Here is a 26,996-nt window from a genome sequence, read left to right on the forward strand (position 1 = left end):
ATTTAAATTTTTTATTTTTCATTTTCATTTTCTTTTGTAGGTTGTAATTATTTTCAATAAATAAAGATCTTTTTGTCCAATAAATTTTTGATTCTATTCCATGGTCATGGAGTAACCATTAACATGAGACGGCGGGGAATGATTAAACCAAGATTTTGAGGAATAACCTTTACTTTGGAATGATTATTCCTCACCTCAAAAACCAATCAAATGAAAAAGCAATAAGAGGGGAATGGCTTCGTTATTCCCCGTGCCAAATGTGCCAAAAATGTTTTTCCGAAGAGCTTTTCAATATTATATCATGTTTGGAAGAAAAAATTATAAAATAAAATTAAACTCATTGATCTAAAAAAATTATTTTACGTCCTCTATGAGAGTAAGATAATTTTCCGAAAATAAATTTTTCACCTCCTTCCGCGACTTCCTTCCAAATATATTTTTTATTGATATTTTTATAATGTGATGGTAAAAATATTTTTATTAGGTAAGGGAGAGATGTGTTTCTCGACCTTGTAAAACAGGTATGACGAGTTAAAAATCGAACGATGAAAAAATAGAAGGATAATGTTTTACCTTGTGGAATCTGGGATTAATGGAGAAGCGACCATCTTTTCTGTCAGATATGTCTTTTAAGAGTTATTGTTACAACTGTCTGTCTCTCCTCCTGAAACTATTCATACAGGTATTTCAACTATTCATACAAGTCTTTCACTCTTTAATTATACAACAAGGGTTATCAGTTCAGAAGTTACATTTCATGAAATAAAGCCCTTGCTTTTTAAACTCTCAACAGCATCCTTGATGATCTGCTCCATGGGAAGGAATTCCAACCCCAAGTCCATCAGCTTTTGAGATCCATTCTTAGCCCTCAACAGTCCAGGTTGAGTGTCCCTTGGCAATCTACACCAAGATGCACGTAAGTAAGGATTTGGAGGCAGTGATACTATGGAAAGTTTGAAGAAAGATACTCATGTGCCATTGATTTTATAGGTGCATGAAGCATGAAGCCGTTACCTGGGCACATTATATTCAGGGTAAAGTTCAGCAACCTTGGCGACAAAGTCACCGTAATGAGATATAGCTTCGACACACAAGTGCCTTCCGGTTGCTGATGAGTTCTCGTACACCAGGATGTGTGCTAAGGCAACATCTTTGAAATGGACAGATCCCATGAAAATGTCCTGATATGTGTCTGTGCAGCCTGCAACAAGAGAATCATTTTGTCATATTCTAGCTTCAAAGAAGAGGAAAACAAATTAGTGAAAAGAGATGAATTAAATGCAAACTCCCCAGCACAAATCGTTACAGACAGCATCCGATACTTGCAAGTTATGATTCAATGTGAACATTTATTTCAGGCCTCAATCAGATGATCAGAAATGGCAAGACTTTTACCACAAAAGTAAGGTAAACTACAAAACTGCACGTTGGTCTCAAAAATTCCCCATGCTTGTTGTTTGATGCATGATAACAGCTTATTCTTTTAACAAGAAGTTAATTTGCATCTCATGCTAATGGTACTTTTTCCAGATATGGTGCAAAATGGTGAACTAATATGTCACTCAGCATCCAAAGATACTGCGAGCAACCTGGCCTCAAACAAGCAGTAAAAGTTTTACACCAATTGACATCAAACAAATAAGGTCTAAACCAATTTCTTACATCTACAACAACCAAACTAATATGGACTCTGTAGAAATCAATTGGCAAACTAAGAACACAAAATTCCATCTATCTAGAGAGATGAATTTTGAGATTGATCAAATGCAACACATAGACCTTACAGAATCTTATTCAATTCTGCCCATTTGAACGGAAAATAAAACTAATAACAATGTAGCTTGTGAAGAATATTACCTTGCAGAAGGCGTAACAACAGAAACATGCTAGCATTAAGGGTTGGAGGAATATTAGGACCCATCACAGTGCCTGGATTAACCACCACCACATCCAAACCTTTCTCCTTGGAGAATTCCCATGCCGCCTTCTCAGCTAGTGTTTTAGAAATTGAATACCATAACTAGCTCAACCAACAATGACCAAAATCCATTATTGATCAGCCCCATAGTTTCCTTACAAGGTTCCATAACAACATAGCCGTATAAAGAAAAACAAATACTTACTTCATTGTGCTTGCAGTACTCGATATCAGACCAACAATCCTCTGCTTTGATCTTATCTGCTGGCCAGTTCGGGCTGGGCGTAATGGCGGAGATGGAAGACGTGACGACCACGCGCTTAACGCCGAGCTCTTTGGCAGCTGTCAGTACATTGAGCGTTCCTTTAATTGCAGGATCCAAAAGCTCCTTCTGTTAAACAAACATAAGAGTAACTATAATCTACTACAACTAAAATTTGAAAAAAACAATATAATTAGTTAAGCGAGCGCGCGTATGCCTGAGGGTCGTGAACTGGGTCGACGATGCAGGGAGAGGCGAGGTGGAAGACGCCAGCACAGCCGTTGATCGCGGTGGCGATCGAATCATAATCGAGGAGATCGATCTGGAAGAGGCGGAGACGTGACTCCGCTCCTTCTAAAGATTCCAGATGCTTCGTTTCTTTCTCATCCCCTGCAACAGCAAAAAAGTCGAAGAAAATGAAATTAGCTTCAATTCTTCATCGGAAGGCTTGGAAAAGAAGAAAATTCGGAAAAAAAAAGGTGAAAATGAAGTAACTGAGATTTTTGACGGTCCCGTGGACGGTGTAGCCGCGAGCCAGGAGGAGTTTGACGAGCCAAGAGCCAATGCTGCCGCTGGCTCCGGTGACGCACACTACCTCCCCATGGGTCGACATCTCTAAACCGATTATCTTCGCTGCTCCAGCACTGGAGATTGAGTGACTGTTGATGGAGTGTTGAAAGTTCGGGATGTTTTCTTCTTTCTCTTTTTGGCTTTTCCGTCGGTTTTAAGATAAGACCGTCGATAAGAGGTAGCAATTTCTCTTGTTGAATTGGGCTTTTCCTGCCTAATGGGCCGTGGCCCGGTACCCATGATTTTCTTTTCTTGTGTTTTGGAATTAATAACTTTGCTTCTGATGTTATTTTTAATTTTTTTAATATTTGAAAGCTTCAATGATTTTTATATTTAATTTTTCAAGACTATTATTTAAGATTTTTAAAACATTAAAAATATTTAAAAAAGAAAATAGAAATTAAGGTGAAAATTATCATCGTACTTCAATTTTGATTGAATTTCTTGTTATTATATTTTCATTTTATTGATTCGTAGATAAAAGTAACGAAATTGAAATATTTTGAAAATCTATTTTACGAAATATTTTGTTCACGAACATTGTAAATTTTCATCAATTCCGTTTCTTTATCTCCAAATCACATGTAATTGTATGATATAGTACCATATAGAAATGGCCTTTCGTTTTTTCATTAAGAACTATGTTTGGGAAAGCATCATAAAATCTACTACCAAACATAACCAACATAAGTACTTCAGGAAGTTCACTCTCACATGGGGAAAGTTGAAGGGGGGAGGGAAAACAGATATAGTACTAAAGTTTATTCTGTAATTCTTCCTCATGCAGCCAACAGATCATGGGTGAGCATCTGATCAAAGTGCCAAACACCTGCAACACCATGAACGCAAAAGAATTTGAAGTCACTGGAAAACCGAACTCCGGGTCCACCTTAATTATGTGTTTAGGCATGATGTAAATGATTTCTTCAAATTGTATTATGATATGAAACAATGCAATTAAGAATTACCATGTCCTCTGCCCACCCTCCTCAACTGAGAGACGTATTCTGAGAGTTTCTTAATGGATTCAACCTAAATGGAAGATAGAAATTGGTTCATTGTAAGCAAAACTAATATAACCAGATGACTGACGAATGATATTCTTCTAAGGGAGAAGCAGAAGAGTGAGTAGTTACTTCACCTGTTCAGTCAAGAATTCGGTCTCAACGAAGTCTGCCAGATGCACATCGTTTACTTCATTAGCCATCTGTAAGATTAAGAATGTAATTTCTAAGTGCTTCATGTGATAAGTTGCATGAAAAACACTACTGATGATTCCATATGAAAGTTGCTAAGGCAAAATGAAATTTATCTTTGGGTTCAAGAGAGAAAAAGAGATGTACTTTGTGTAAATTTAGAAGCTTCTCATTGTTCAACTTTTCCAGAGACAACGCAAGTTCCATTGCTGAAACAAAAATTGTAAGACATTAGTACCAATAAGGAGAAAGATAAAACACCTTGAAAAGAACTGCAGTAATTAAGGAAGCCAAAGATTGACATCGAGGCATATCAATTTCATCAAGTTAATTATACAAATTCTTGTACAGACCTCTTTGCATATGAATGGCAGTCATGCAGCACTATCTGTTAAAGACTTGAATGCAAGGGCACAGAAGTGCTGAGTTCACAATATGTAAAAACTTCTTCCCCCCTTCCCCTCCCCCCACTCCCTAAGTGTCTTATCTTGCATGAGTGCTTTCATTACTGTACTACTGCAATAAAATTGTGGTTTGGGTTGCATGATTTCATCCATGCTATCTATATGATGTATCATCAGTAGAAATCAAATTCTTATGTACATTTGTTTTTGGGCATATGCTATTTTATTCATCCAAAGAGAGCAGGGAAATTCATATGTAGTCAAGCAAGCACAGTACTACCACAAGTTCACAACATCCAAACAAGAGCTGTTCATTTGCAAACTTCATGGATTCATGTACACCCATATCATTTATCAATGCCCAAAACACAAAACTAACCATAAAGTGCATCGCCTTTCTCAGCATGATCAAATTCTGATAGGGGCATCAGCATGGACTGCAGCTGAACTTTTCCTCCTCGTTTGTTCTGATAATGAGCACCGAATGAGTTAAAGCATGATGAGACAGGAAAGGCTTAGAAATTAAACGAATATGAATATCTGATGCACAGCAACATTCACCTGGTATTCCATCAACTTCCCGGCATGCTGCCTTTCTTCAACACTTGAATCCTTGAAGAATCTGTAATCACAAAAATGAACTACCTAAGACTGAACAAATAGTATATATAAGAGCCAAATATATCTGGAAGATTTTGGTTACAACACATTACCTGGCAAAGCCCTTGAGAGCAACATTGTCTCTGTCGAAATAGGCGTACATGGCGTGATACACATAGGAGACACTGTACTCCACACTGATTAAGTAAACAAAAGCTTTTTATTTAGTGATTATGAGCAGAATCTTCAACAGATAAAGAGGCCCCAATCAGTTTTTCTTCTACTGATAAAAAATATTGACAGATTCAAGGCGACAAAAATTCCAAAAGGATTAATGAAAAGGAATGCATGCGGCAGATTACTTTTCATTTTCAATCTTTGGGCATTTCATGGTTTTCGTGGAAATGAAAACATTACAAGAAACAGAAGGATTAGAATAAGAAAAGGAAGTGCAGAGCTAAGGAAAGGGTCATGAAAAACTGACTTGATCTGTTCATTAATGGCAGTCTCGCACTGGCCTGTGTACTTATGGCGAGCTAGAGAGGCTTGTGGGACAGTAGGGACAAGAAGAAGCTCTTTCTTCACTTCTTCGAATGGCTCGAACACTACGTCCAAAACGGATCGATTGTTAGCCTCTTTTGAAGCCAAAACGACACCCCCAACACCACCATTCTTCCTCTGTGGATACTTCACAGCATGTATCAACCCGTTTGAGTACTTCAACGAAGAACACGGACGAGATAAACCCACATTCTCCCTTCGCAAGAATGAAGAAGAAGGAGAGAAAGAACAAGATTTGTTTAGAAGCATTTTTGTTTTCCAGGAAGAGATTGAATGGAGAGGAAATGGAGATGAAACGACGAAGGTGGCAGAGGTGAACGCGGAGGGAGAGGATATATCTAGTGGCTTGGGGAATTCTTGACCGTTGATGATGAAATATGTGGACGATTAGGATTGATTAAAGTGGAGAGGGCGCGTGGCGGGCTCGTGGTCCGCGTGACCCAAGTTCCAGTTTCCCTGAGGATAGTGATTTTACTAATTTTGGATTTTTTTTTTTTTAACAAAGTGTATTCCCATTTCAAAATTCAAATAGTTTTTCAAGTTTTTTATTTTTATTTTTCTTATATTAATTTTTTCCATAAATAATAAAAAAGTTTAAAATATCTTTATTTTTTTTCTTTTTTCTTCCTTATCAAGTTGGTCGACGATGCTACCTTACATTATCGTACAGTTGGATCTCCTTGGGGAGCATCCTGAGCTCCCTTGGAGAGTGTCGCGGATTGCAAGTGACCAATGGAGAAAATTTTTTTTAAAATAATTATAATTTATATAATAATAATTTTAAATTAATAAAATTTAAATTAAATTAAAAATATTATCATTTCATCAATTTAATAAAAATATTGATAATTAATTAACAATAAAATTTATGTGTCAAAATATTATTTTTTAAAAAAATTATTTATTTTAAAAATTAATAAACTTACGTGTAATTATTATGAAAAATAGTAAAAATTAATGTAGTTTATCTTTAAAAAGGTATCAATCTCTATAAGCTTTTTATCTTTTTTTTTTTTACTTCATATTTCCATAAAACATACGAAAGAATGTTTTTAATAATTAAAATTTAAAATCTTTTAGAAGTCGCAAATCTAAATATTCAAGATAAAATCACTTTTAAGTATAATGAATTTTAAACCAAAAAACAGAAACTACAATTAATTTTTACGTATAAATTCATTTTTCCATTGCAACATTTGGACTTTAGAATCCGATTACTTAAAATGATTTTTTACCTTACCAAGTTTTTTAAATAAAATAAAATCATTAATTAGTATTTATATACATTATATATATAAAAGTAAGATGTTTTATTTTTTTTAATTGAGTCTTCAATTGAATGACAAGTGTCATTCAATTATAATTTTTTTTTTAACCTTTCGTTTTCTATGAAATTAATTTTTTTTACATTTATGTAAAAAATAAGTTGTTTTTGACAGTTGAAGGATTTTTTTTTATTTTTTTTATATATAAAATCATTAAAAGTTGGTCAAAATTCTAACTTTAGTCAAGTTTATCAAAGGATGTGAGGTGAAAACTATTCAGACTCTCCTTTTCTCCTTTAAATCATTCCTAAATACCCTTTTCCCTATTATTTTTCCTTGAGATTTTTATGTAAAATGGTATTGCCCATTTGTCTTATGCCTTTCTCTTCTTTTATCTCTTTCCCCTAATAAATGCCAATTATCTACTTTGACAACTAACTGTATAATTCTCAGGTTGTCAAATGTGGAGTCAAATCAAGTGAAGTGGTCTCTCTATTAAAGCAATTTGAAATTAATGCATTCAACCAAGGTGGTTGACACACTTTGAATTTTTGAAAAAGTACATAAAAAAAAAGAAAAATTGATTTAAAAAAAAAGTCCTTTTAAGGCTTTTTAAAATAAAAGATATAAAGAAATAGAAAATAATCAATTTTATTTTTAAATGATTTTAACATAAAATTCATAAAAATAGAAGAAAACACTTCATTTTAGAACATCACAAAATGAAAAAATAAACAAAAAAATGAGACGAGAAGTGAAAAATAAAATTTTACGTGTGTGTATTTTGATTCTGTAATTGGTGCATAATATTTAAAAAAGTAAAATTTGAATTTTTTTTATAAGTAACTTCAATGAAAAAAGAATTTAAAATTATTTGTTGAAAAAATGATATATTTCTTGATAAAATCTGAAAAAAAAAATGAATGAATAAAAAGAAAAAAAAGTACTGAAAATGACATTAATCAAAACCCAAAAGAAAAATACAGAAAGTACATGGAGCTAAAAAGGGGCAAGAAAAAACAATCCTAAAAGACAAAAGGAGACAGGCAGCGCACTGGCATTCATGGTTGCAAGAACCAGCTTTATTTCTTGAAAGCAAAAAGCCCACCAAGAAAAACAGAGCACACTCATTTCTTCTTCACTACACCAACTAAAAACCCTCAAGCTTTTGTCAATACACTCGTATGCTGCCTCAAAATCTCTTCCTAATACTGCTCCTGGTTCTCACATTTCCATGCCTCCTTGGGTCTACAGCTGGAGCCATTGGGGTCAACTGGGGTGCCATGTCTTCCCACCCTCTCCTGGCACCCAAGGTGGTGGAGCTCTTGAAGTCCAACAACGTCTCCAAAGTCAAGCTCTTTGATGCCGACCCGCTCGTGCTGCAAGCTCTCTCTGGCACCAACATTGCTGTCACCGCGGGCATCCCTAATTCCATGCTCAAAGCTCTCAACTCCTCCAGGAAAGCTGCTGAGAGTTGGGTCCATGATAATGTCACCCGCTACTTTTCTCATGGTCGAGCTGGAGTTCGGATTGAGTATGTTTCTTGCTCCCCCTGCTTGGTTCTTTTGCTTTTCGGATTTAGACTTCAATCCATGGTTTGGTTTTGAGGCATATATTTGTATCTGTTTTTGATAATGGGGCATGCATTTTTCTTGTTTGGGCATTAGGATCTTCATTTAATTTTGATGTTAGGGTTTGGAATGGAAATTTTGGGTAGGTGAGTAGCTGATTTTCATCTTTTTTCTTCTCTTTTGAGTGGTTTATATGCTACAATTTGGTTGCTTGAGTGAAATGCTGTAGTCCATCAAAGCAGGAGGAATGAAAGCTATCAATTTAAAGATAATAAAACTAGTAGTACTAAATTTGAAGTGCTTTCTTACCATATTTGTGAAGTTGATTTGGTTTTAGCATATTAGTCTCTTACACATTAGTCATATTAAAAGCAAGCTGCATGGAAGCCAGAGACCTTGGCCTGAAAAACTAGAGAAGCCACTAAAGATTCTGCTGTGTGGCTGAAATTTGATCATCGGGTTTGTCTTTGATGATCAAGATTCTTCCTATTGGCTTGGTCTCTACATATCTATGTCTTTAGCACCAAAATTCTCTTCTTCATTACAAACATATTTAAGTTCTGTCAAACTTCTATGGTTTGGCATTGGGAATTTTTTTTTTCCTGCTAGAAGGTCAAACAGCAATGAAACGCAAGGACAAACCAATATCTTAGTTCAGTTGAATGATTTTGTGAATAAATGACCATCTAAAACAACATAGTGATGCAAAGTATTTGTGCTTATGTGTTATTTCTTAATCATTTTGTCTTCAAGAATAACTCCACCTTTATTTGAGGGTTTACTTCTCATTGCTAGTGGTAAAATTTTGTCTAATCTTTATGGATTGGGATCATTTTTTCCTGAGTAAAGTTCTTTTTTTCTTTTAATATAATAGATTTTGCTTTAGAGTTTTTTCTTTTTCTGTGTCTATGTCTGAGTGAACCTATTGCAGGTATGTTGCTGTTGGAGATGAACCATTTCTCCAAAGTTATGGTGAGCAATTTCACCCCTTTGTCATTGGAGCAGCCATGAACATCCAAGCAGCTTTAACAAAAGCAAACTTGGGAAGCGAAGTTAAAGTTGTTGTTCCATGTAGTTTTGATACCTTCGTGGCAGAATCCAGCCTGCCTTCAAAAGGACACTTCAGGACTGACCTCAACAAAACCATGATCGAACTACTGACATTTCTCAGCAAACGTCACTCTCCTTTCTTTGTGACTATTTCTCCATTTATAAGTTTCCAACAGAACAAGAACATATCCCTCGACTTTTCTCTTTTCAAGGAAAATGTGCGCACTCATAATGACAGCCATAGAACATACAAAAACAGCTTTGACTTAAGCTACGATACCCTTGTTACTGCATTATCAAAGATTGGCTTTCCAGAAATGGATATAGTTGTCGCACGCATTGGTTGGCCTACTGATGGAGCAGCCAATGCAAACACATCTGTTGCTGAGACATTTATGAAAGGCCTCGTTGATCACCTTCATAGCAAAACAGGAACTCCGCTCAGACCTCGGAATCCACCAATAGAAACATTCATATTTAGCCTCTTGGATGAGGACCAACGAAGCATAACCTCTGGAAATTTTGAAAGACATTGGGGTGTGTTCACATTTGATGGCCAAGCCAAGTACCATGTTAACTTTGGCCAGGGTTCAAAAAACCTTGTGAATGCTCAATTTGTTGAATACCTTCCTTCAAAATGGTGTGTTGTAAACAATAACAAAGATTTGTCTAATGCAACTGCAAGTGCTTTGGAGGCGTGTTCTGTGTCTGATTGTACTGTGCTGTCTCCTGGTGGTTCCTGTTCCAATATCAGTTGGCCTGGTAATATATCATATGCATTTAATAGCTACTACCAGCAGCATGATCAAAGGGCAGACAGCTGTGATTTTGGGGGGTTAGGTCTTGTCACCACTGTTGATCCGTCGGTTGGTAACTGCAGATTCTTTGTTGAGCTTCAAACTTCTCATTCAACTTCTATTCATGAGGCATGTGTCTTTCAACGGATAATATTGCTAATGCCCTACCTCTTTGCATGCTTATTGGTATTTCACATTGCGGATCCTCCTTGCTTTTAAAGTTGCATCAGGCTTTTTGCTGTGGTATTTGTGATGTATGCCATTTGGATCAGTCCCAAAGCTTTCTTTGTTGCTGATTTCCAGTTGCAAGAGAAGGATGGAGGGAAATGGAAATTGACCTCCAAATTTTGTTTATTGGCAGTTCATTTTGAGCTTGTTTCTGACCCTTTCATTTGAAAAGATTTTCCAATCCAAGTATAGCATCAAAGTGATGATTTGACATGAAAGATTTGGATCATTCAACATTCCCTTTCTCTTTTGCTGTTTATCCCTCTTGATTGTGCTTGGTAAAATTTGAGTTTGTAGTGTTACTTTTCCTCCTAAAGAGTTTGAGTCATCTTGCATGAAAAGCACAGGAGTATACCATTCCCTTCATGCAACCTTTATAGTCTGTTTTAGACAGAAGATTAGTCAATTGTAAAGAAAAGAACTAAAAGCGTAATTAAAAACCAATTAAAAATTATTCAACAAAAGCAAATAATCAGAGGTGAACATAAGGATTAATCGATTTCAACTGAATAAATCAATTAAAACTGATTGAATTCGGTTCAGTTTGTTTAGTTTTAATTTTAATCGATTACTTGATTCAGTTCAATTATTTTAATCAATTTCAAAAAAATTGATCATTACATTATGATATATTATAGAAAATATATATTTGTGTATAAATATTATTAATTTATAATATAAATATAAAATGTTAAAAAGATAATTAAACCTATCAAATCGAATAAAACGCAAATCTATTTAGATTATTTCAATTTTTAAAAGTGTAATTTAATTGATTTAATTATTTTGTAAAAAAATTAATTATTTAGATTTTTAAAATTTTTAAAATCGATATGCACGTATGCAAGCCTTCTAAATTAAGGATCACGCTAATAAATGTAGGCCCATCATTTTTCCACGCAGAAGTCATCAGAACCGTTTGATCAAGGAATTGTATGCGAGTCACCGCACAGAAGGAAAAAAGCGGAAACTATTAGTCCCTCGTTTGGCTAAGAAAGAGAACCAAAAAAAAAAGCGATGGTCTTGGAGACAGCCTTTATATTTTATTCGATACTACCACGCATTTCACATAATTTTTATTACGCCCTAAATCTCTCTCTCGCTTTTTCTTGAAGAGGAATAAGAAAAACTAGAAGCCCTAGATACATCGTTAAAGGATGTACGGTCAAGACGGAGGGGAAGCTGCTCAGCCTTCATATGGCGGTGGATATGGTGGAGGTTACGCAGGAGGAGGAGGAGGTGGTGGTGGTGGTGGCTATGGAGGATATGGAGGGGACAGTGGTTATGGAGGGGGTGGTGGTGGACGTGGTGGAGGTCCCGGCGGCCGAGGTGGAGGTAGGGGAGGAGGTGGAGGATATGGTGGTGGTTCTCAAAATCGAGGTAAATATCTTCGTTACTAAAGTGGATTTTTTTTATTGACTTTTCGGTTAGCGTTGTTGACTGTAGCTTTCTCGCGGTGGTCTTATTGGATTTTTCAAGATCGATCCTTTTTAGCTTTGTTCTTTTTTTCAAGAAATTGGATCTGGATTTTGCAGGAGGCGGTGGAGGCTATCAAGGAGGGGACCGTGGTGGAAGAGGTGGCGGTGGAAGAGGTGGTGGCCGTGGTGGAGGCGGCAGAGATGGTGATTGGCATTGCCCAAACCCCAGGTAAATTATCTTTTCTCTGCCTTTTGATTTGCTATTAGGGGAGGTTCTCCCATCTGTTATGGATTTTGTACTGTTAAGTAGTCATAAACATCTAAGCTTTGGTTTGCTGAAATTTCGATATTACTCTTAGCTGTCTGAATTTGTGTATTTTAAACTGGTATATGTCTCTGTAGCTGTGGGAACTTGAACTTTGCAAGACGAGTTGAGTGTAACAAATGCGGTGCACCCTCTCCTGCGGGTGCTGGTGATCGTGGTAGTGGCAGTGGTGGTGGTTATAACAGAGGAGGTAGCAGTGGGGGATATGGTGGTAATCGTGGAGGTAGAGGAGATGGAAGTAGAGGTGGTTATGATAGTGGGAGGAACAACAACTACGATGGAGGTAGAGGTGGAAATTATGATAATAGAAGTGGGGGTACTAGAGGTGGTTCTTATGGAGGTAATCAAGGAGGAGAAGATGGTGCCTATGGTCAAGTTCCTCCTCCAGCATCCCATTCTTATGGTGGTGCTGCTGGTGGAAACTATCCACCTGCTCCTAATGCATATGTTGGGAATGCAAATTATGGAATGGATGCAGTCCCTCCTCCCACAAGCTATACTGGTGGACCCACATCATACCCTCCATCTTATGGTGGCCCTGCAGGTGGTTATGGTGGTGAGGGCTTGAGTGATGCGAGGACTGGTGGTCGGGGTGGACCTCCTGGTGGATATGAAGGTGGGTATGGGTCTGGTGGTCCTCGAAATCAGGGAGGTGGTTATGGTGGTCCTCCTGTTGATGCACCAGTTAAGATCAAGCAGTGCGACGGCAACTGTGGAGATTCTTGTGACAACTCAAGAATATACATATCAAATTTGCCACCTGATGTTACTATTGAAGAATTAAGAGAACTTTTTGGCGGCATTGGACAAGTAATGGCCAATTCTTATCTTTTAAATCAGTGTGCTGTCTAGTGGGAATTGTGATCTACTTCATTCTGGTGTTTCTGTTTTATTTCCAGCTCCTGTATCTGGTGATTTATGATAATTTTTCTTTGAAACTTATTTTATTCTTTAGTTCCATGATTTGATGGAGTTTGGAGCATTTTTACATATGGGACTCTATTGGCAAGTGATGCTTGTATTTTGCATGAAATTGTGGTATCTTTGCTAGGATTCTAGTAATTCTCTTCTTGTTTAGGTTGGAAGAATTAAGCAGAAGCGTGGTTATAAAGATCAGTGGCCATGGAATATAAAAATATACACTGATGAGAAAGGAAACCAGAAAGGCGATGCAGTTTTGTCTTATGAAGATCCTCAGGCTGCTCATTCTGCTGGCGGTTTCTTTAACGGTACTTACCTACAAACTTTCTTCATTTAGTTGCCTTCAATAATTCTCCTCACCCTCGTGGAACATTTTTTCTCAGATCATGTCATGAGAGGCTTTACAATCAGTGTGGCTATGGCAGAGAAGACTGCACCAAAAGTATATGATCATGGGTATCGTTTTAACCCTTTGATTATCTTTCTAACTTGTTAAATATTTTATTAGATGCTTTTTCCTGACAGGAGGCAGTTCAGATGTTCCCTTGAGCTTCTTTGGATTGAGTTCATTATATTGCATTTAGATGCTTTGTTTCAACGTGTAATTTTTGAAGATATTATGCCTAGTGATATAGCATCATTTCTCAATCTCTATTTTATGTTGCCACGTTGAATTCCTGCTTATTAAATTTTGCTTGCGTTCATTTACTTATGAAACTGGATTCTCAAATGATCACCTATAGTACTGTTACTTAGACAGCTGCCTATGGTTCTGCTGGTCTTGTCTTTGAAAACTTTTTCATGGTTTGCTTATGATTGCATTAGATTGCCTCTTTTGCTTGTCCTTTACTATTTTTACCAAGTAGAAGTTGTTCTTTGCTTAATTAAATTTTGCTTTTGTTGAAGCTAAATTATGATTGTTTGTTATGTGACAGGGGCGGTAAAGGTGGCTACGGAGGTGGTGGGGACAGGCGCAGGGATAATTATAGAGATGGAGGTTCTGGGCCAGATAGACATCACTATGGTGGAAATCGTTCACGCCCATACTGAGACTTCCAGCATCGAATAGTTTATGTACTAAGAATTGTGGTCTAAGGGTTGTAGTTGTGTTCCATTCACGGGGTTGTTCTTGAACAGGAGACTAAGAGGTAGGTTGTTCACTTGTCTGGGCAATACCCCTTTTTCTCCTTTCTCCTTTGTCTACTGTTAGCTGGAGGGGGTTTTATTCTAGGCTTTGGATTGATTGAATTTGTGTGAATCTTTTGATAGAGGCAAGTGGATTAACTCCAAATTGCTTGCTGCTAAGGTAGGTTGATAATTTCAGGTGAGTGCTGCTCTTTCAAAATCACACATTTACCCTTTTGTTTGGGAATTGACCCTTGGTAGTGGATCTAATTTCATTGCCTGTCTCCTCATTTAGTGTGGTGGAACAAGCTTTGAAATTACATGCATGCATGCATGCTAATCCTTATTATTGAAAATTGTGCTTGCTATTAGTGAATGTCAAATTTGTTATCCTTTTGAAATCTCAAGCTCATTAATCTGTTGGACAATAAAAAGAATTAGATTTTGGATGCTTCTAGGGCGGCCTATCTATCCCAAAATATGTCAAAATATTAAGGCTGTATGATTTTATGTTGGCAAATAGGTTGGGATCTGGGCTTTGAGATTGTTGTCACTTGTTAAATTAAAAATGGTGATAGCTGTGTATGGTGCATGCATTGTGTACATTGTTGATTTAGTAAATGGTTGGGTACGGTGGTAAGTGGTTAAAAATGGCATATTTGATGATGTACTACTCTTGGTGTGGCTGCCCTCGCATTCCTCAAGTATGAGAATAGAGATGCAGAGTTTTTGAGAGTTTGCTATGGCCTTTCATGATCTGCTGGTTGTAACTGTGAGCTGTAGCGTTACTACACATTGGGCATGTCTGTTATTCTGTTGGTTAGCTTTTCCAATGAGTAATGGGACGAATTGAACTTTGATCCTGTCCGGCATCTTATGTTTATAGTGTGCTTTTAGTACTTTAGCAGTTCACTGTTTAGGCATTATCTCCTTGTATTCTGCTTCTAAATGGTTGCTTTTAAGCTCCAAATGTTTCAATGTTATCAATGGAATTGCATTTGTTAATTTTACCATACAAGGTGAGGCCCAAGTGGTTTGAAAAACGTCACCTGATTTAGCTAATAGAGACAAACTTTACTGCAAAAAATGCATTAAATTGGTCTCCTTTAATATCATTGCCCATGCTCGTTTTTACAGCTGCGAAAGAAGTAACTCTTTCCACAACTTGGTTTGGATTTTAAAAAATGCCTATAAATGAACTACTCGGTTTTACTGTTTGGAACAGTATAAATTGGCACCGAATTCGGCACAAATTGTTTACTAGTTTGATTCTCATAAGGTGTATGGGATCCTTGGCCCTCGAAAGCAGCTGTGAATCTCGTCCCAGGAACAGATTCCGGACCAGAACCACCCTGCAATCAAGTAATAATAAGCATTTATCTCATTGAACACTGTTACATAATCAATCAATCAATCAAGAAATATATATATCCACATTTGCTCAGTTTCTTACTCGAATCCAGTGTATACCGATAAAAACAAAATATGAACAGGGGCATACCAGAGGCATGGAATACGTATCAGGGTACGAACTTCCTCCATACTTGGTATCAACATTTTTATAGTTTCCATTATATGCAGGACCTAAATGCAAACACGAAAAGGTCAGGAATTGATCTGAGGATGTTGAGATTATGCTTGGAAGGGAGCAAGTTAAAAGAGGGGGATTATTATTACTTGGGTTAGCTGCAGCTGCCGCCCTTGCTTTCTTCTCTGCACTAGCAAGTTCTGCGTGTAGTTTTTCTCTTTCCCGAGTCACAAGGATTATGTTCTTCTCCAATATCTGACGTTGTTCAAGGTCACTAGCATGCGTCTTCTTTTCAAGTTCAATAGCAGACCTAATCACAACCAAAAACATATGTTTACCAGGTTAACATGAATTGTGCTTTTCTACGACTTACTAATTGGCTCACAATTCATTCCAGTGGAAGTTCACTCAAAATCCTGGTTTCATCACTATCTCTTTGCATCAACTACATGCATACAAAGCTGCTACTCAATGTGTTAGACGGTTATGATTTCCTAAGTTCTTATTTTCACCAACATCCTACAATCTTGTGCTCATAATAATAATGTATATTAAAATCTATAACGTCAAAAAAACAGTTGGGTTGAATCCAAATACAAAAATCAACAATTGACTCAAATGCAGCTTAGGAAATGGCTATACGAAAATCACATGCCATTCTTGACAAAGCCATCAGTTCCACATACTGCATTTTTCAGGTCATCCTCAACCGAGAACCTTCAATGTCTAACATAATTATCTTCAAAGCAGAATCTAGTTGGATCAGTAAAATACTAGTAGCCCTCCTTGCCAAACCCGGAGAAGTAGCATAAGGGTATCCCTTGAATCATATCCATCTAACAGAAGGGGACCAGGATGGTAAAAGCATAACTCATCTTCATCCATGAAAGGAGTTGCTTAAGAGCCATAAGTTCCTCATTCTCAAAACACTTTGAAGGCAACTTATATCTAATACTAGTAATTTGAACCATTAAATCCAATACTAATGATTTCAATCTTGTAGTTCAATAACCAAAGAGATTCTTAGGATTACTTTGTTTGCTCTTAGCCTTTCGTGTATCAGTGGTATCATAGACATGACAATTGCTATTCATTTATCCAAAAAACAATTGCTTTTCAAATTCCTGCCTTCCCTTTCCTCAATTACTATTCTTTCCACTAGAAGCATCATAGAGATGACACCATGCGTAATTCCTATTAGAATTAACACTAATTTTTTGTTCAAATTTCCATTCCAAGAAAAAAAAAAAAACCCATCTCTATAATAGGATCAAAGTAACAGAATTAAAAAGAAATAATTTTTTACGAAAAAAATGTAATTTTGCAGAGAACTTACCTTCCTTTGTGAATTTCTTGGCGTACGGCTTCCATCTCCGCCTTAATTACAGCCGCTTGCTTCGTCTCCGCTCTTGCCTTGGCTAACTCATTGTTGACCGCCTCCAATTGCGCCGTTAGCTCCTGACGGTCCACCGCAAACTTCTGTACGTCAGCCCGTACGTGAGCCAGTTCCGCACTCATCGAGTCAACGGCGCGCGCTTCGGCGTTCATCTTCAGTGACCTCTCGTAGACCTCCCTCACCTCGGCGTCCCTCTCGGCTTTGACGTTGGCAGCGGCCGCGCATAGGTGACGGAGCTCTTGCTGGGCGAGGGCCAGGTCCTGCTTGAGCGCCACGTAGGTGGCGGCTAGGCGTTGGTTGTGGAGGAGGAGTGATTGGATCTCGCGGTGTTGGATGGAGATTCGGTCTTCGAGGTGGTGGTGAGTGATGTGGCGTTCGGGGATGGCACGGGCTAAAGATGACTGCGGTGGAAGGCGGTTGCGGCCGGCCATGCTGGTCCCCAGTCGTTTACAACCTCCGTCGCTGTTTTTATTTCCTCGAAATTTAGTTGCGATTTATTTATGTAAGTATCAGATTTAGAATTTTTTATTTTATTAATTAACCTTATTTTATCTATGTAATTATCAATAAACATTTTATTTTCAAAAAGGATAATTTTATTTTATTTAATTAAAAGATATAATTAAACTATTAAATTTGTATATTTTTAGTAAATAAGAGTTTTTTTTAATTAATAAATATATATTTTGAATTAAAAATGTGAATCGATACTAAATGCTATAAAAATTTATCAAAATCTTTATTAATATGTGATTCTATGAAAGATATTAATATTGACAAAAGTTCGAACTAATGCAATGAGAATTTTATTATTTAATAAATATGTTTTCGGAATTTGAACGGTAAATTCGTGACATAAATAATTATTTTTTAAAATTCAATTGAATTACTTTTTAAATATTTTATTTGTTTTTAAAAATAAATTCTACCATTTGATTACCTTTTTCTTATTTTCTTTTATTTTTTACATCAAAATAATAAAATATAAACAACAAAAACTAAAAAATGAACTGTTTTAAACTAATCCATTACCCGCCAATTCCTTCTCCAGGCCGAGATGGCGGACGTCGGAGTGGATCAGCAAATCTCTCTCTTTCGCTCCCAAATCGAAAACAAAAAGTTCACCCCAAATCTCCATTGATTCCATCATTTAGCTATCATTTCGATTTTAATTACCTTTTAAATTCTTTTGCTTTTCTCCGGCAGATTCAACGACGATTCTCTCCGGATTCTCAAATCCCTTCTCGTCTCCAAAGACGTTAAATCGCTTATCCAAACACGGTCGAACTTGATAGAGTTCATCAGATCCGAATCTCTCTCCGTTATTCGTCAAATTGCAGCCAAAACTGTGGATCAACAGCTCTTCGTTCTCGAATTCTTCGTTCGAGCCTTTGCTATTATCGGTGATATCGAGGTTACAACAAAAAAGAAGAAGAAAAATCCTTAATTTTCTGCGATAATCGCCATTGTTATTGTAAATCCACTGATTTTTCCGTCCTGGAATTCCTTTTTCTCTTTTTTATGTTTTTCGGTTCAGAGTTGTTTGGCTTTGAGGTACGAGGCTTTGGTTCTTCGCGATCACAAGTCTGAAATCCAAAAATGGCTGCAAGTTTCACATCTGGAATGGCTTAATTTTGCCGAGCAGTCACTAGAAAATGGTTTTCATGCTGTTGCCGTAAAGGTACTTTACAAATGAACGTGTTCATCTTGGCTAGTAGTACAAAATAATATTCGATTCTTGAGAATCCTAATTTGACTTTTGGGTATTGTAGGCTTGTGACTATGCACTATCTTGCCTTGAGGGGAATGATGTTGCAGAGTCCAAAACAGATGAATCATTGGAAAATCTGCAAGTTACTGAAAAAATAAACAAACTTAAGAATTCTGCTCTAACTTTGGCAGCGTCAGGCTCTGGTATGTCTCATGTGTACTTCCTACATCATGTTGAATCTTCAAATTGATGAAGGAAAGGACTTCTCATGCGTGCAGAGAAAACATGATGAGCCTCTTCTGTTTCAAATTGTTTTGAATTTCAAATTGTCCTTCTATATGTGTAGACAACCAAGGCATGGGGTTCCTGTAATGTGAATGTGATGATAAACTAAAAACTTAGGATTCTCATTTTATATGCATATTTGGTGATCAAGATTCATTTTAATGCTAAAATATTGTAAGTACGTTTGTTCATCACAGTTCAGGCACAGACTGCAGAATACTTGAGAAAGAAAACAAGTGAGAGGAGCAATCCCCAGCCTCCAATTTGTAAGAAACCACGTTTTGCTGCCAGCGTTCTGTACAGAAATGGGATTAAAAAGCACAATGAGCGAAAATTGATTGCAAGCCAGAAAAAGGTACAGCTGATTAGCATTGAATCAGACTCCACCAGAAATTGAAGGTCTGCCCGATTCCTCTGCCCCAAGCAGTTTGTTTCATGAACAGACATGACATCACAAACAATGTTGGTCAGTCTTTTCATGCTGTTAATTTTTACTCTTAGGTTGACATGGCCAGATTTGTGTTAAAAATAATCTGATGATACTAATGGACATATCCCCTATAGCACAGTTTTGGGACGCCTTTTTTATCATGTTCATCTTTTCGTTTGCTCATGGAAATGATAAGTGGAAGATTCTCTCTGCTGATTAAGTTCCATTTTCAAGCCTTGCTGGGTTACTATGGGCTGGAAATCAAGGTTAGAGTCTTAGAGGCATCTACTAAATATGAAAAAGACTCGTCACTTCGAACTAGCTTCACAAACAATATCCATACTGGACTGGAATTTATAGGGTCCTCGCCCTGGGCGTGAGCAACCAAAGGGTTGGCCCAAGTTTGCTTATTTATGGGCCAACATTAAGAAATCAATTTGTCATTGCACTTCATTTCGGATGCGGAGATAAGACTATCGATTGCTTGATTATCTCTATCCATATATGTACAAGAATCTAGTCGCTTATGGACATTTAGGCTTCTTTTGTTTGATTGTTTTTTAATTTTTGTGCAAAAGAATGAATTAGAAAGCAAACATTTAAAAATAAACAGCGAAAATATCAATCAAACAAAATTTTATTTAATTCCTTGTTGGTTGAACTTTGAACAATTTATTCTTTTGTAGGCATAGTTACTCAATAGTCAAACACTGGTATGAAGCTTAGATATTCTTAGAACACAGCATGTTTCATCATGTTTGAACAAGAACAATCTTTTACATTAGCTTTTTTACGTTTTCTTATGAAGTAGGTAAAAAAAGTGGGTGGTATTTTTGTTGGTTTCAGACTTTTGACCTTTGTGAAGAACAAAAAAAAGAAAAGAAAAAGGGGACTCGTAATATTCAAAAGTCATTGATGAAGAAATTAAAGATGTAGCTTAATCGTCAACTTAGAAAACAAGGTTGGAGAAGTTGAAAGTTGTAATTATTCTCAAATTAATCTTAACATTTTCATTGCATTTTGAAGGGAAAGCTTAGCACTGCAGCAACGAAATCTATCATGTTATCATGTGCTTAGTGCTTACTGCTTCCTTCCTTTCCTGTTATTTTTTTAATCCCTGGCACCGAGTTGATGATAGAGTCTTACCACGTAAAGTTTGAATCACATATGTTTTGCGTTGGAAATCCAACACCACTCTGTTCAAGCAATTGAATTTCGTTTCTAGGTCAGTTTTCGTTTTCCATCCCATCCATTGTCAAACATTGCTTCTAGACTCCACCGTTTTTTCTTTCAGAAATGAAAAAACTATGCATAATTCGAGAACCGAATCTTCCAAATCACCAAGCTCATTTAATGTCATGCATTGGAGCTTGCTGTTACATTAGCCTCTAAGATTGTGAAAAGATGTCTGTTGTTTTCCCTTCCTCTATTTTATTCATTACCTTATAATATTACAATAAACCATGGTTTGCAAGGTTCTGTCCGGTCTAGAGCTTTGGGTTTTTCCTGCTTTCCTAGTGCTTAGGGGTTTGAAAACTTGGAACGCCAGACAGTAGAATACGCGCTTTGTGAGGTAATGCAAATAAAAGAATTTCAACAGGTGGCTTCTGTTCTACTTCTTATTACTTTTTTCCTCCCTAAATGTTTATTATTTTTTTATGTTTACGAAATTAAGAGAGTATATCATTTGATTCGGATAAGAATACTCTGATTAAAAAAACAAGACATAAACTTGGTTTATAAGACAAAGTGCATATAAAAAAGATTAGGCATATGCCATGACAACTAGGTACGTAAAAGAGAGCTGTTGTCCTCGGAACAGCTGATTAGGAAGGCTTGGAAATCATGTGACGGACATTTAATGCAACAGTCCGAAATAGGTCTTAGGGTTTCTACAAAACCCTCATATTTTTTGTTTCAATCTCTCTGGAAATGGGTTTCGTTTCTTTTTTATAATCCTTAAGCATCAGCTCCATGTCGAATCTCATGACTGGTTGATATTAATTGCTTGTATGTTTAAGGCTAATTTTTATAAAGGTGAGCTGGGGGGACTTGAAATTTCATTAAGGAAAGAATACATATTCCCTCAATGCAATAGATTTTGTGACGATGCATTAATCATAAGACACGTTTAGATGGGATATGTATCGTAATAGACATTTTCATGTTTTCTCGTAATGTATGATTTAGCAGTTTTGTGCTTTTGTTTGTAAATTTTCTATTTTTTTTATATATTTCCTGAAAATTTCATAAATTTATGAATTTCAAAATCCATAATCGAATTTGCTTCTCTTGATATGATAAAAAATTATCCAAATGAAACACATGCTATCAGTTCAAAAATTAAACATTACATTAAGGAATAAAGCTTTGTTACTGCTTTTGGAAAGAAATTAATTCTTTGAAATTTGAGTTTGTTCTTGATATTTGCTCTCAGCAAAGGGTGCATATTGGTTTCGTGCATTGGTTATTATACGAGTCTTTCCTTAATGTATTCGTCTAAGCAGAATGGTGATTAAATTGAGTTTATATATAATCTATTGAGTTGTTTTGATACATGAAGCTACTTTTGTATAAATTTGTATTCTACCCCACGTGGTTGGGTTTCTCCATAAATTCAAATCAGAAATATTGAAGCAGGTCATCATCACCATGAATCTGGACAGGACAGCACCCCCCAAAATAAATGTAAACGAAAATGCATTCTAGAAAGATGGGAGGCGAGTTCGATGTTTTCTCTGCAGCATTTGATTGTTTTATCTGTATTGAATATAGCTAGGTTGCTAAGCATTCATTAATGGCTGCCTACATCGTGATTCGCAGGTTAATTAAACGAAGAGAGAGCGAGAGAGATGTTCCGTATGTTTCCATGCATGTGAATGTCCGCCAACAAACATTCACGTTGAGCCCATTTCTCATTGAGTCTCGATCCAATTGAGGTTAGAGTTTCACATCTTAGTTTCTTTTGCTTCATTACGCTAAACCCCTATTCCTAGTTATTGTCTCCAAGCCTAAAATTATTGACCGGTCTTTCAAGCATATATTTAAAAACACAAACACCGTTACAAGAACGAAAATCTTTTACCCTATTTAGGTTAGAAATTCTTAAATTTTAAATTTATTTATTTATAATTTTACATTTCGTTTTATTCTGAATTGAAGTAAAAATATTTTATATTAAAGATTTTTTTTTTTATATATAATTCTCTCCTTTTGTTCACACACTCTCTTTATGCAAATTATAAAATTCTTCCTTTGTTTTTCTATTTAATACATATATACTTAATTTAATTGCTCTATTAATCACTCCTTCAACTACTATAAAATTAGAGAGTCAAACATCAAGAACGTGGAGACTACACAACTGCACCTGCATGGATGACAACCTATCACGCGCCAATTGGCGGTGGTCAACTTACATCCTGTTGTTTTTCCATTAAGACCTCGCTTCTGTCTTCAAAACTGACCTTATTGCCCTTGTTAAAATTATGATATCCTTGTTAGACATGGACATAAGAGTGATTATAGTGTACATATATAATCAAGGTTTTTGCATCAGCCTACCTTCATGATCAATTCGACCTAATGCTTTAAATTATTATTTTTTAATCATGAAAGCATGTGGGTTCATTCCACAACCATTATAAATAGGTATTTTAATCTCCATTTCTTTTCAACACTAAGCTTGGTTTGCTTGTTTTTTGATTTTCTTCCTTGTTTACAATCAAAGAAAACCCTCTCTGTTACAGCTTTGGGTGTACTTCTTTGAGATATATCACCAGAGAAATCGATGGGAGGTTCTTCACCATGCGCGTCCTGCAAACTCTTGAGGCGTCGCTGCGCCAAGGACTGCATCTTTGCTCCTTACTTCCCTTCCGATGACCCTCACAAGTTTGCCATTGTTCACAAAGTCTTTGGTGCTAGCAATGTCGGCAAAATGTTGCAGGTTTCTTTCTTTCTACCCTCATTCTTTTATATATATATATATATATTTAAAAGTTAATGAATTTCATTAATAAACTCGTTCTTTTATATGCGTCATTAAAGTTATTTTTAATCGACAAAGAACATCATTCATCAATCAATACATTTGCAATCCGGGAAATTATCCTCATTTTCTATGCATGTTTGTGTTCGGAACTTTGGGCAATATTGTATCTTAGAAATAAATGCATGCTTGATATATATAGATATAGTTCCAAGGCTAGCTGTTTCTTCTAATTAATATCTTGTCGTAAATCTTATTTGTCCAGGAGCTACCGGTTCACCAGAGAGCGGATGCTGTGAGTAGCTTGGTTTATGAAGCAAATGCTAGAGTGAGGGACCCGGTGTACGGGTGCGTTGGGGCCATATCCTACCTTCAGAATCAAGTATCACAGTTGCAAATGCAACTGGCGGTGGCCCAGACAGAGATACTTTGCATCCAGATGCAGCAGGAATCGGCCTTGCCGACTCAAATACCTCAAGATGACAAGTCGTTACTCCTAGCCAGTACTAGTAACTTAGATAACATCTCCCAATACCTCAACTTCGCTTCTTCTGGCAATGTAATCCAAGACCCAGCTCTCAAGAGAGAGTCTCTTTGGACTTAGTTTTAATCCATAAGTTCCAATGAAGCAGTACTACGCTACTCCTTTCTTCTTCTTTTTTTCTTTCCTGATTCCTCTCATTTTCGTTGGGTTAATTTGCATGGTTATTGTCGCAATTAGCATGGTAATTAAAGGGCAAAAAAGAAAAGGAAGAGAGAAAACCCCATTAACATATAATTAAGGCTATTAATCTTGAGTTACGGAAAGGGAGGAATTCTTTGATGGGGTCAAACTATGCATGTGAGGTAGCGAGAATAGTAGGCTTGAGACTTTAATTAAAAAGCTTCTCTTAATTTCTTGATAGAGACACTCTATGACTAATGATACAATATCTTTCCTTTGTCTAAAGTAAGCTAAAATCCTGTGTCTACCCTAGACTCAGCCATTCCTAATTCTAGGTGACCTTAATGGGGGTGGGGTGATGAGATTCATGGGGTAGACCAGTAAGTTTCCAGTGGAAAACAGCCCATCCCATGCAACAGCTTCACAAACAATGCCTTTGATATAAAAGTATAATCAAGCTTACGCTTCTTCACGTGAGGAGCTAAAGTAATTAAAAGAAGTGCTCTCTTCATGGCAAAGCTTAGACATAATGTATATATTTAATAGAGTGATTAATATGTGCTCAATATAGCAAAGCTCGAATATTTTATTAGCAGCACATTCATTTCAAAATCAGAGAAATGCTTTATATAATAATTAGAAGAGTAATTAGAAAAACCCCTGAAGCAGCAAGTTCCTAACTTTATGCTCAAGTGTTTGCTATCAAGTCAAATTTAGAAGCTGTCCCTCATTCATTTAACTTGTCTTCTTGCTTCTTTTATTTACTATTACTACTACTTCTTAAGGTTCTTCTTCAAAATTAATAAATTAATGAAATGGTTAAATACCAAACTCGACACCACTGTTATTTTCAGGTTGTTCTAGGAAGTTTGCATGGTTGGTAAAACCTATAGAGTCCTTTTTTTAACAGTGTTGTGTTAACCACCCCTTTTAAGGGGTTTAACCATCATTAATTTAGCTTTAGGTGTCTCCGGCGACCTTCTGTTACCGTGCTAATTATTAACACCGTGTAATTCTCTTTTTTTCGTATTGCAAATGAATTGACAGATGATTTTGTTAAATTTGATATTTGACGTTCATGTGATATTATTTTAATAATTAATTAATTTGACGTAACAATAATAAAATAAAAAGAAAAATTTATTTATACGCGATCCAAAAATTCAAACAGTTCGAATTGTTTTAAACGTTCAACTAAAAAAATTCATAAATTAAAAAAGAAATTTGGAAAACCTAAATAATCATTAGATTTCATTAGGAAACACTTAAATAGGAAAGACAATGACAAGTCAAAAGAACCTCTCTATCTTCATCATTTTGTTTGTTGATTTTTTTGAAGAATCTATGGTGGTTACTAAACTTAACCTCTTGCCTCTTATTTTTCCTCGAATTTTCCTTTAGCCCTACTGTTCTTCTACCACTCCTATGCCACCGACAAAGTTCCCCCAAATTTGCTGTTGCTGTGGCCATGGAAAAAGCACCCTTTTTTCCTTCAAATTGTTGAAGGGGAATTAGGGGGTACTTGCTACTTAGTTAGCGTATGGTACTATATCTAGGAGATAAAAAAAAAAAAATCGAACCTTATTTTTTTATTAAGCAAGAAAATTATACATTAATTAATAAATTAAATATTTAGATGTCCAAAAAAATATTAATAATTATAATTTATTATAAATATTTAAAAACATAGAAAATAATATTAAAAATTTAATTCATTTAATAATTAAAATCATAAAAAAAAAATTGGGTACAGCTGATAGCTACAAGAGAGCACCACCAACCCAACCCCTCTTAGGGTTAGGATAAGCTTAAATGGTCTTCCTTCTCATCCATGTCAGGTTTCTCTTTATTTGATGCTGATTGTTGCCCTTTATAATTGTACTAGCTAGCCATTTTTTTCATCCACTTTGGGATATACGCGCATGCAGTAGTTTTCAAAAATCTTATAATTAATAATTAATATTAATCAAAATATGTTACTTATCATCATGAATATTTGGGAGATCTATTTGCAGATTATATGGATTCTAAGCATAACATTGTTGTTAATTCTTAAATGTACAAAATAATTAATTATCAACAACAAATCATGTGTTCGATTTGAGACCTTTTCAAATAAATCATCGATGAAATTATTATTAGCGAGACATGTATTGACTTTGTCATGTTTTTAATATGCAGAACAAATTTTTTCAACTTTAACAAAGTACTGTAAAGATTATAAGATCATTTGTTGAGACAGTTTTGGTCAATAGATAAAGATGAAAAAAACTTTCTCCATAAGATTCGAGTCATCTATTCCTATTGATTTAGAAAACATAAACTTAATCGCACCAATCTTGTGACAAAGCACCCCACCAATTATCCGACGGTTAGATTTGGTACTAAATGTTTGAAGGGAATGGCTGATCGGCATGAACAACCCACCATTTCTTAACAATGAATCTTCTTCTTCTTCCTCATCACAAGAACTGATTGGATCTAATTACCATGTTCCTATGAAAGTGGCCTGGAAGAAACTTTCCTTTGATCACATGCTTCCTGATATGTACATATTTCTTCTTTCCCCATGAGAAAGATGTTCATATTTCCATTTTCACTATTTGAACAATTAAAAGTGGTCCCAATTCACATGCAGGAAAAAAGGTTCTAAAGGACCCACTGTCTACCTCCAAGCTGGAACCAAATAGCCAATCAGGAGAAAGTATGGAATGAATCGACCAGTAGCATGAGGATAAGGTGCCATGTAGATCAAGGAAAGCATTGAAAGAGGAAAGAAATAT

At 36.0% G+C, this 26,996-nt stretch overlaps 7 protein-coding genes across 10 annotated transcripts; 4 read left to right on the forward strand and 3 right to left on the reverse strand.

Annotated features, from left to right (window-relative positions):
- Positions 555-2,915, reverse strand: LOC18591012 (cinnamoyl-CoA reductase 1). The gene is made up of 6 exons (XM_007016905.2): positions 2,676-2,915; positions 2,398-2,570; positions 2,124-2,309; positions 1,858-2,020; positions 1,015-1,201; positions 555-900 (listed from the first exon to the last, which is right to left on the reverse strand). The coding sequence occupies exons 1-6, from the start codon at positions 2,791-2,793 to the stop codon at positions 756-758; spliced, it is 972 nt and encodes a 323-aa protein (XP_007016967.1). The 5' UTR covers positions 2,794-2,915; the 3' UTR covers positions 555-755.
- Positions 3,349-5,814, reverse strand: LOC18591013 (ferritin-3, chloroplastic). The gene is made up of 8 exons (XM_007016906.2): positions 5,435-5,814; positions 5,064-5,147; positions 4,912-4,972; positions 4,730-4,817; positions 4,094-4,155; positions 3,892-3,957; positions 3,719-3,782; positions 3,349-3,579 (listed from the first exon to the last, which is right to left on the reverse strand). The coding sequence occupies exons 1-8, from the start codon at positions 5,758-5,760 to the stop codon at positions 3,530-3,532; spliced, it is 801 nt and encodes a 266-aa protein (XP_007016968.2). The 5' UTR covers positions 5,761-5,814; the 3' UTR covers positions 3,349-3,529.
- LOC18591014 (glucan endo-1,3-beta-glucosidase 9) lies at positions 7,806-10,668 on the forward strand. Its single transcript, XM_007016907.2, has 2 exons — positions 7,806-8,310; positions 9,279-10,668. Exons 1-2 carry the CDS (start codon positions 7,961-7,963, stop codon positions 10,411-10,413), a joined length of 1,485 nt encoding a protein of 494 aa, XP_007016969.2. The 5' UTR covers positions 7,806-7,960; the 3' UTR covers positions 10,414-10,668.
- Positions 11,437-14,612, forward strand: LOC18591015 (transcription initiation factor TFIID subunit 15b). Of its 2 annotated transcripts, XR_001929490.1 has the most exons (7): positions 11,437-11,802; positions 11,958-12,069; positions 12,243-12,975; positions 13,244-13,394; positions 13,470-13,542; positions 14,022-14,234; positions 14,356-14,612. XR_001929490.1 is itself a non-coding variant. In XM_018127578.1 (6 exons), the coding sequence occupies exons 1-6, from the start codon at positions 11,580-11,582 to the stop codon at positions 14,134-14,136; spliced, it is 1,407 nt and encodes a 468-aa protein (XP_017983067.1). In that variant the 5' UTR covers positions 11,437-11,579; the 3' UTR covers positions 14,137-14,612. The 2 variants fall into 2 exon arrangements, 1 of the variants encoding a protein (XP_017983067.1); XM_018127578.1 differs by having other exon boundaries at positions 14,022-14,612.
- On the reverse strand, positions 15,299-17,629 carry LOC18591016 (protein FLC EXPRESSOR). Its single transcript, XM_007016911.2, has 4 exons — positions 17,076-17,629; positions 15,889-16,049; positions 15,713-15,795; positions 15,299-15,563 (listed from the first exon to the last, which is right to left on the reverse strand). Exons 1-4 carry the CDS (start codon positions 17,564-17,566, stop codon positions 15,411-15,413), a joined length of 888 nt encoding a protein of 295 aa, XP_007016973.2. The 5' UTR covers positions 17,567-17,629; the 3' UTR covers positions 15,299-15,410.
- Positions 17,551-19,712, forward strand: LOC18591017. The gene is made up of 6 exons (XM_018127579.1): positions 17,551-17,637; positions 18,187-18,254; positions 18,342-18,549; positions 18,673-18,816; positions 18,908-19,049; positions 19,329-19,712. Exons 2-6 carry the CDS (start codon positions 18,193-18,195, stop codon positions 19,526-19,528), a joined length of 756 nt encoding a protein of 251 aa, XP_017983068.1. The 5' UTR covers positions 17,551-17,637; positions 18,187-18,192; the 3' UTR covers positions 19,529-19,712.
- LOC18591018 (LOB domain-containing protein 12) lies at positions 22,385-24,202 on the forward strand. 3 transcript variants are annotated; one of them, XM_018127581.1, is made up of 3 exons: positions 22,385-22,500; positions 23,292-23,507; positions 23,815-24,202. In XM_018127581.1, exons 2-3 carry the CDS (start codon positions 23,352-23,354, stop codon positions 24,151-24,153), a joined length of 495 nt encoding a protein of 164 aa, XP_017983070.1. In that variant the 5' UTR covers positions 22,385-22,500; positions 23,292-23,351; the 3' UTR covers positions 24,154-24,202. The 3 variants fall into 3 exon arrangements, with proteins under 3 accessions (XP_017983070.1, XP_017983069.1, XP_017983071.1); XM_018127580.1 differs by having other exon boundaries at positions 23,311-23,507; XM_018127582.1 differs by lacking the exon at positions 22,385-22,500 and adding an exon at positions 23,163-23,212 and having other exon boundaries at positions 23,311-23,507.

This window comes from Theobroma cacao, chromosome 9, assembly GCF_000208745.1.
Source record: "Theobroma cacao cultivar B97-61/B2 chromosome 9, Criollo_cocoa_genome_V2, whole genome shotgun sequence".
NCBI classification, from domain to species: domain Eukaryota; kingdom Viridiplantae; phylum Streptophyta; class Magnoliopsida; order Malvales; family Malvaceae; genus Theobroma; species Theobroma cacao.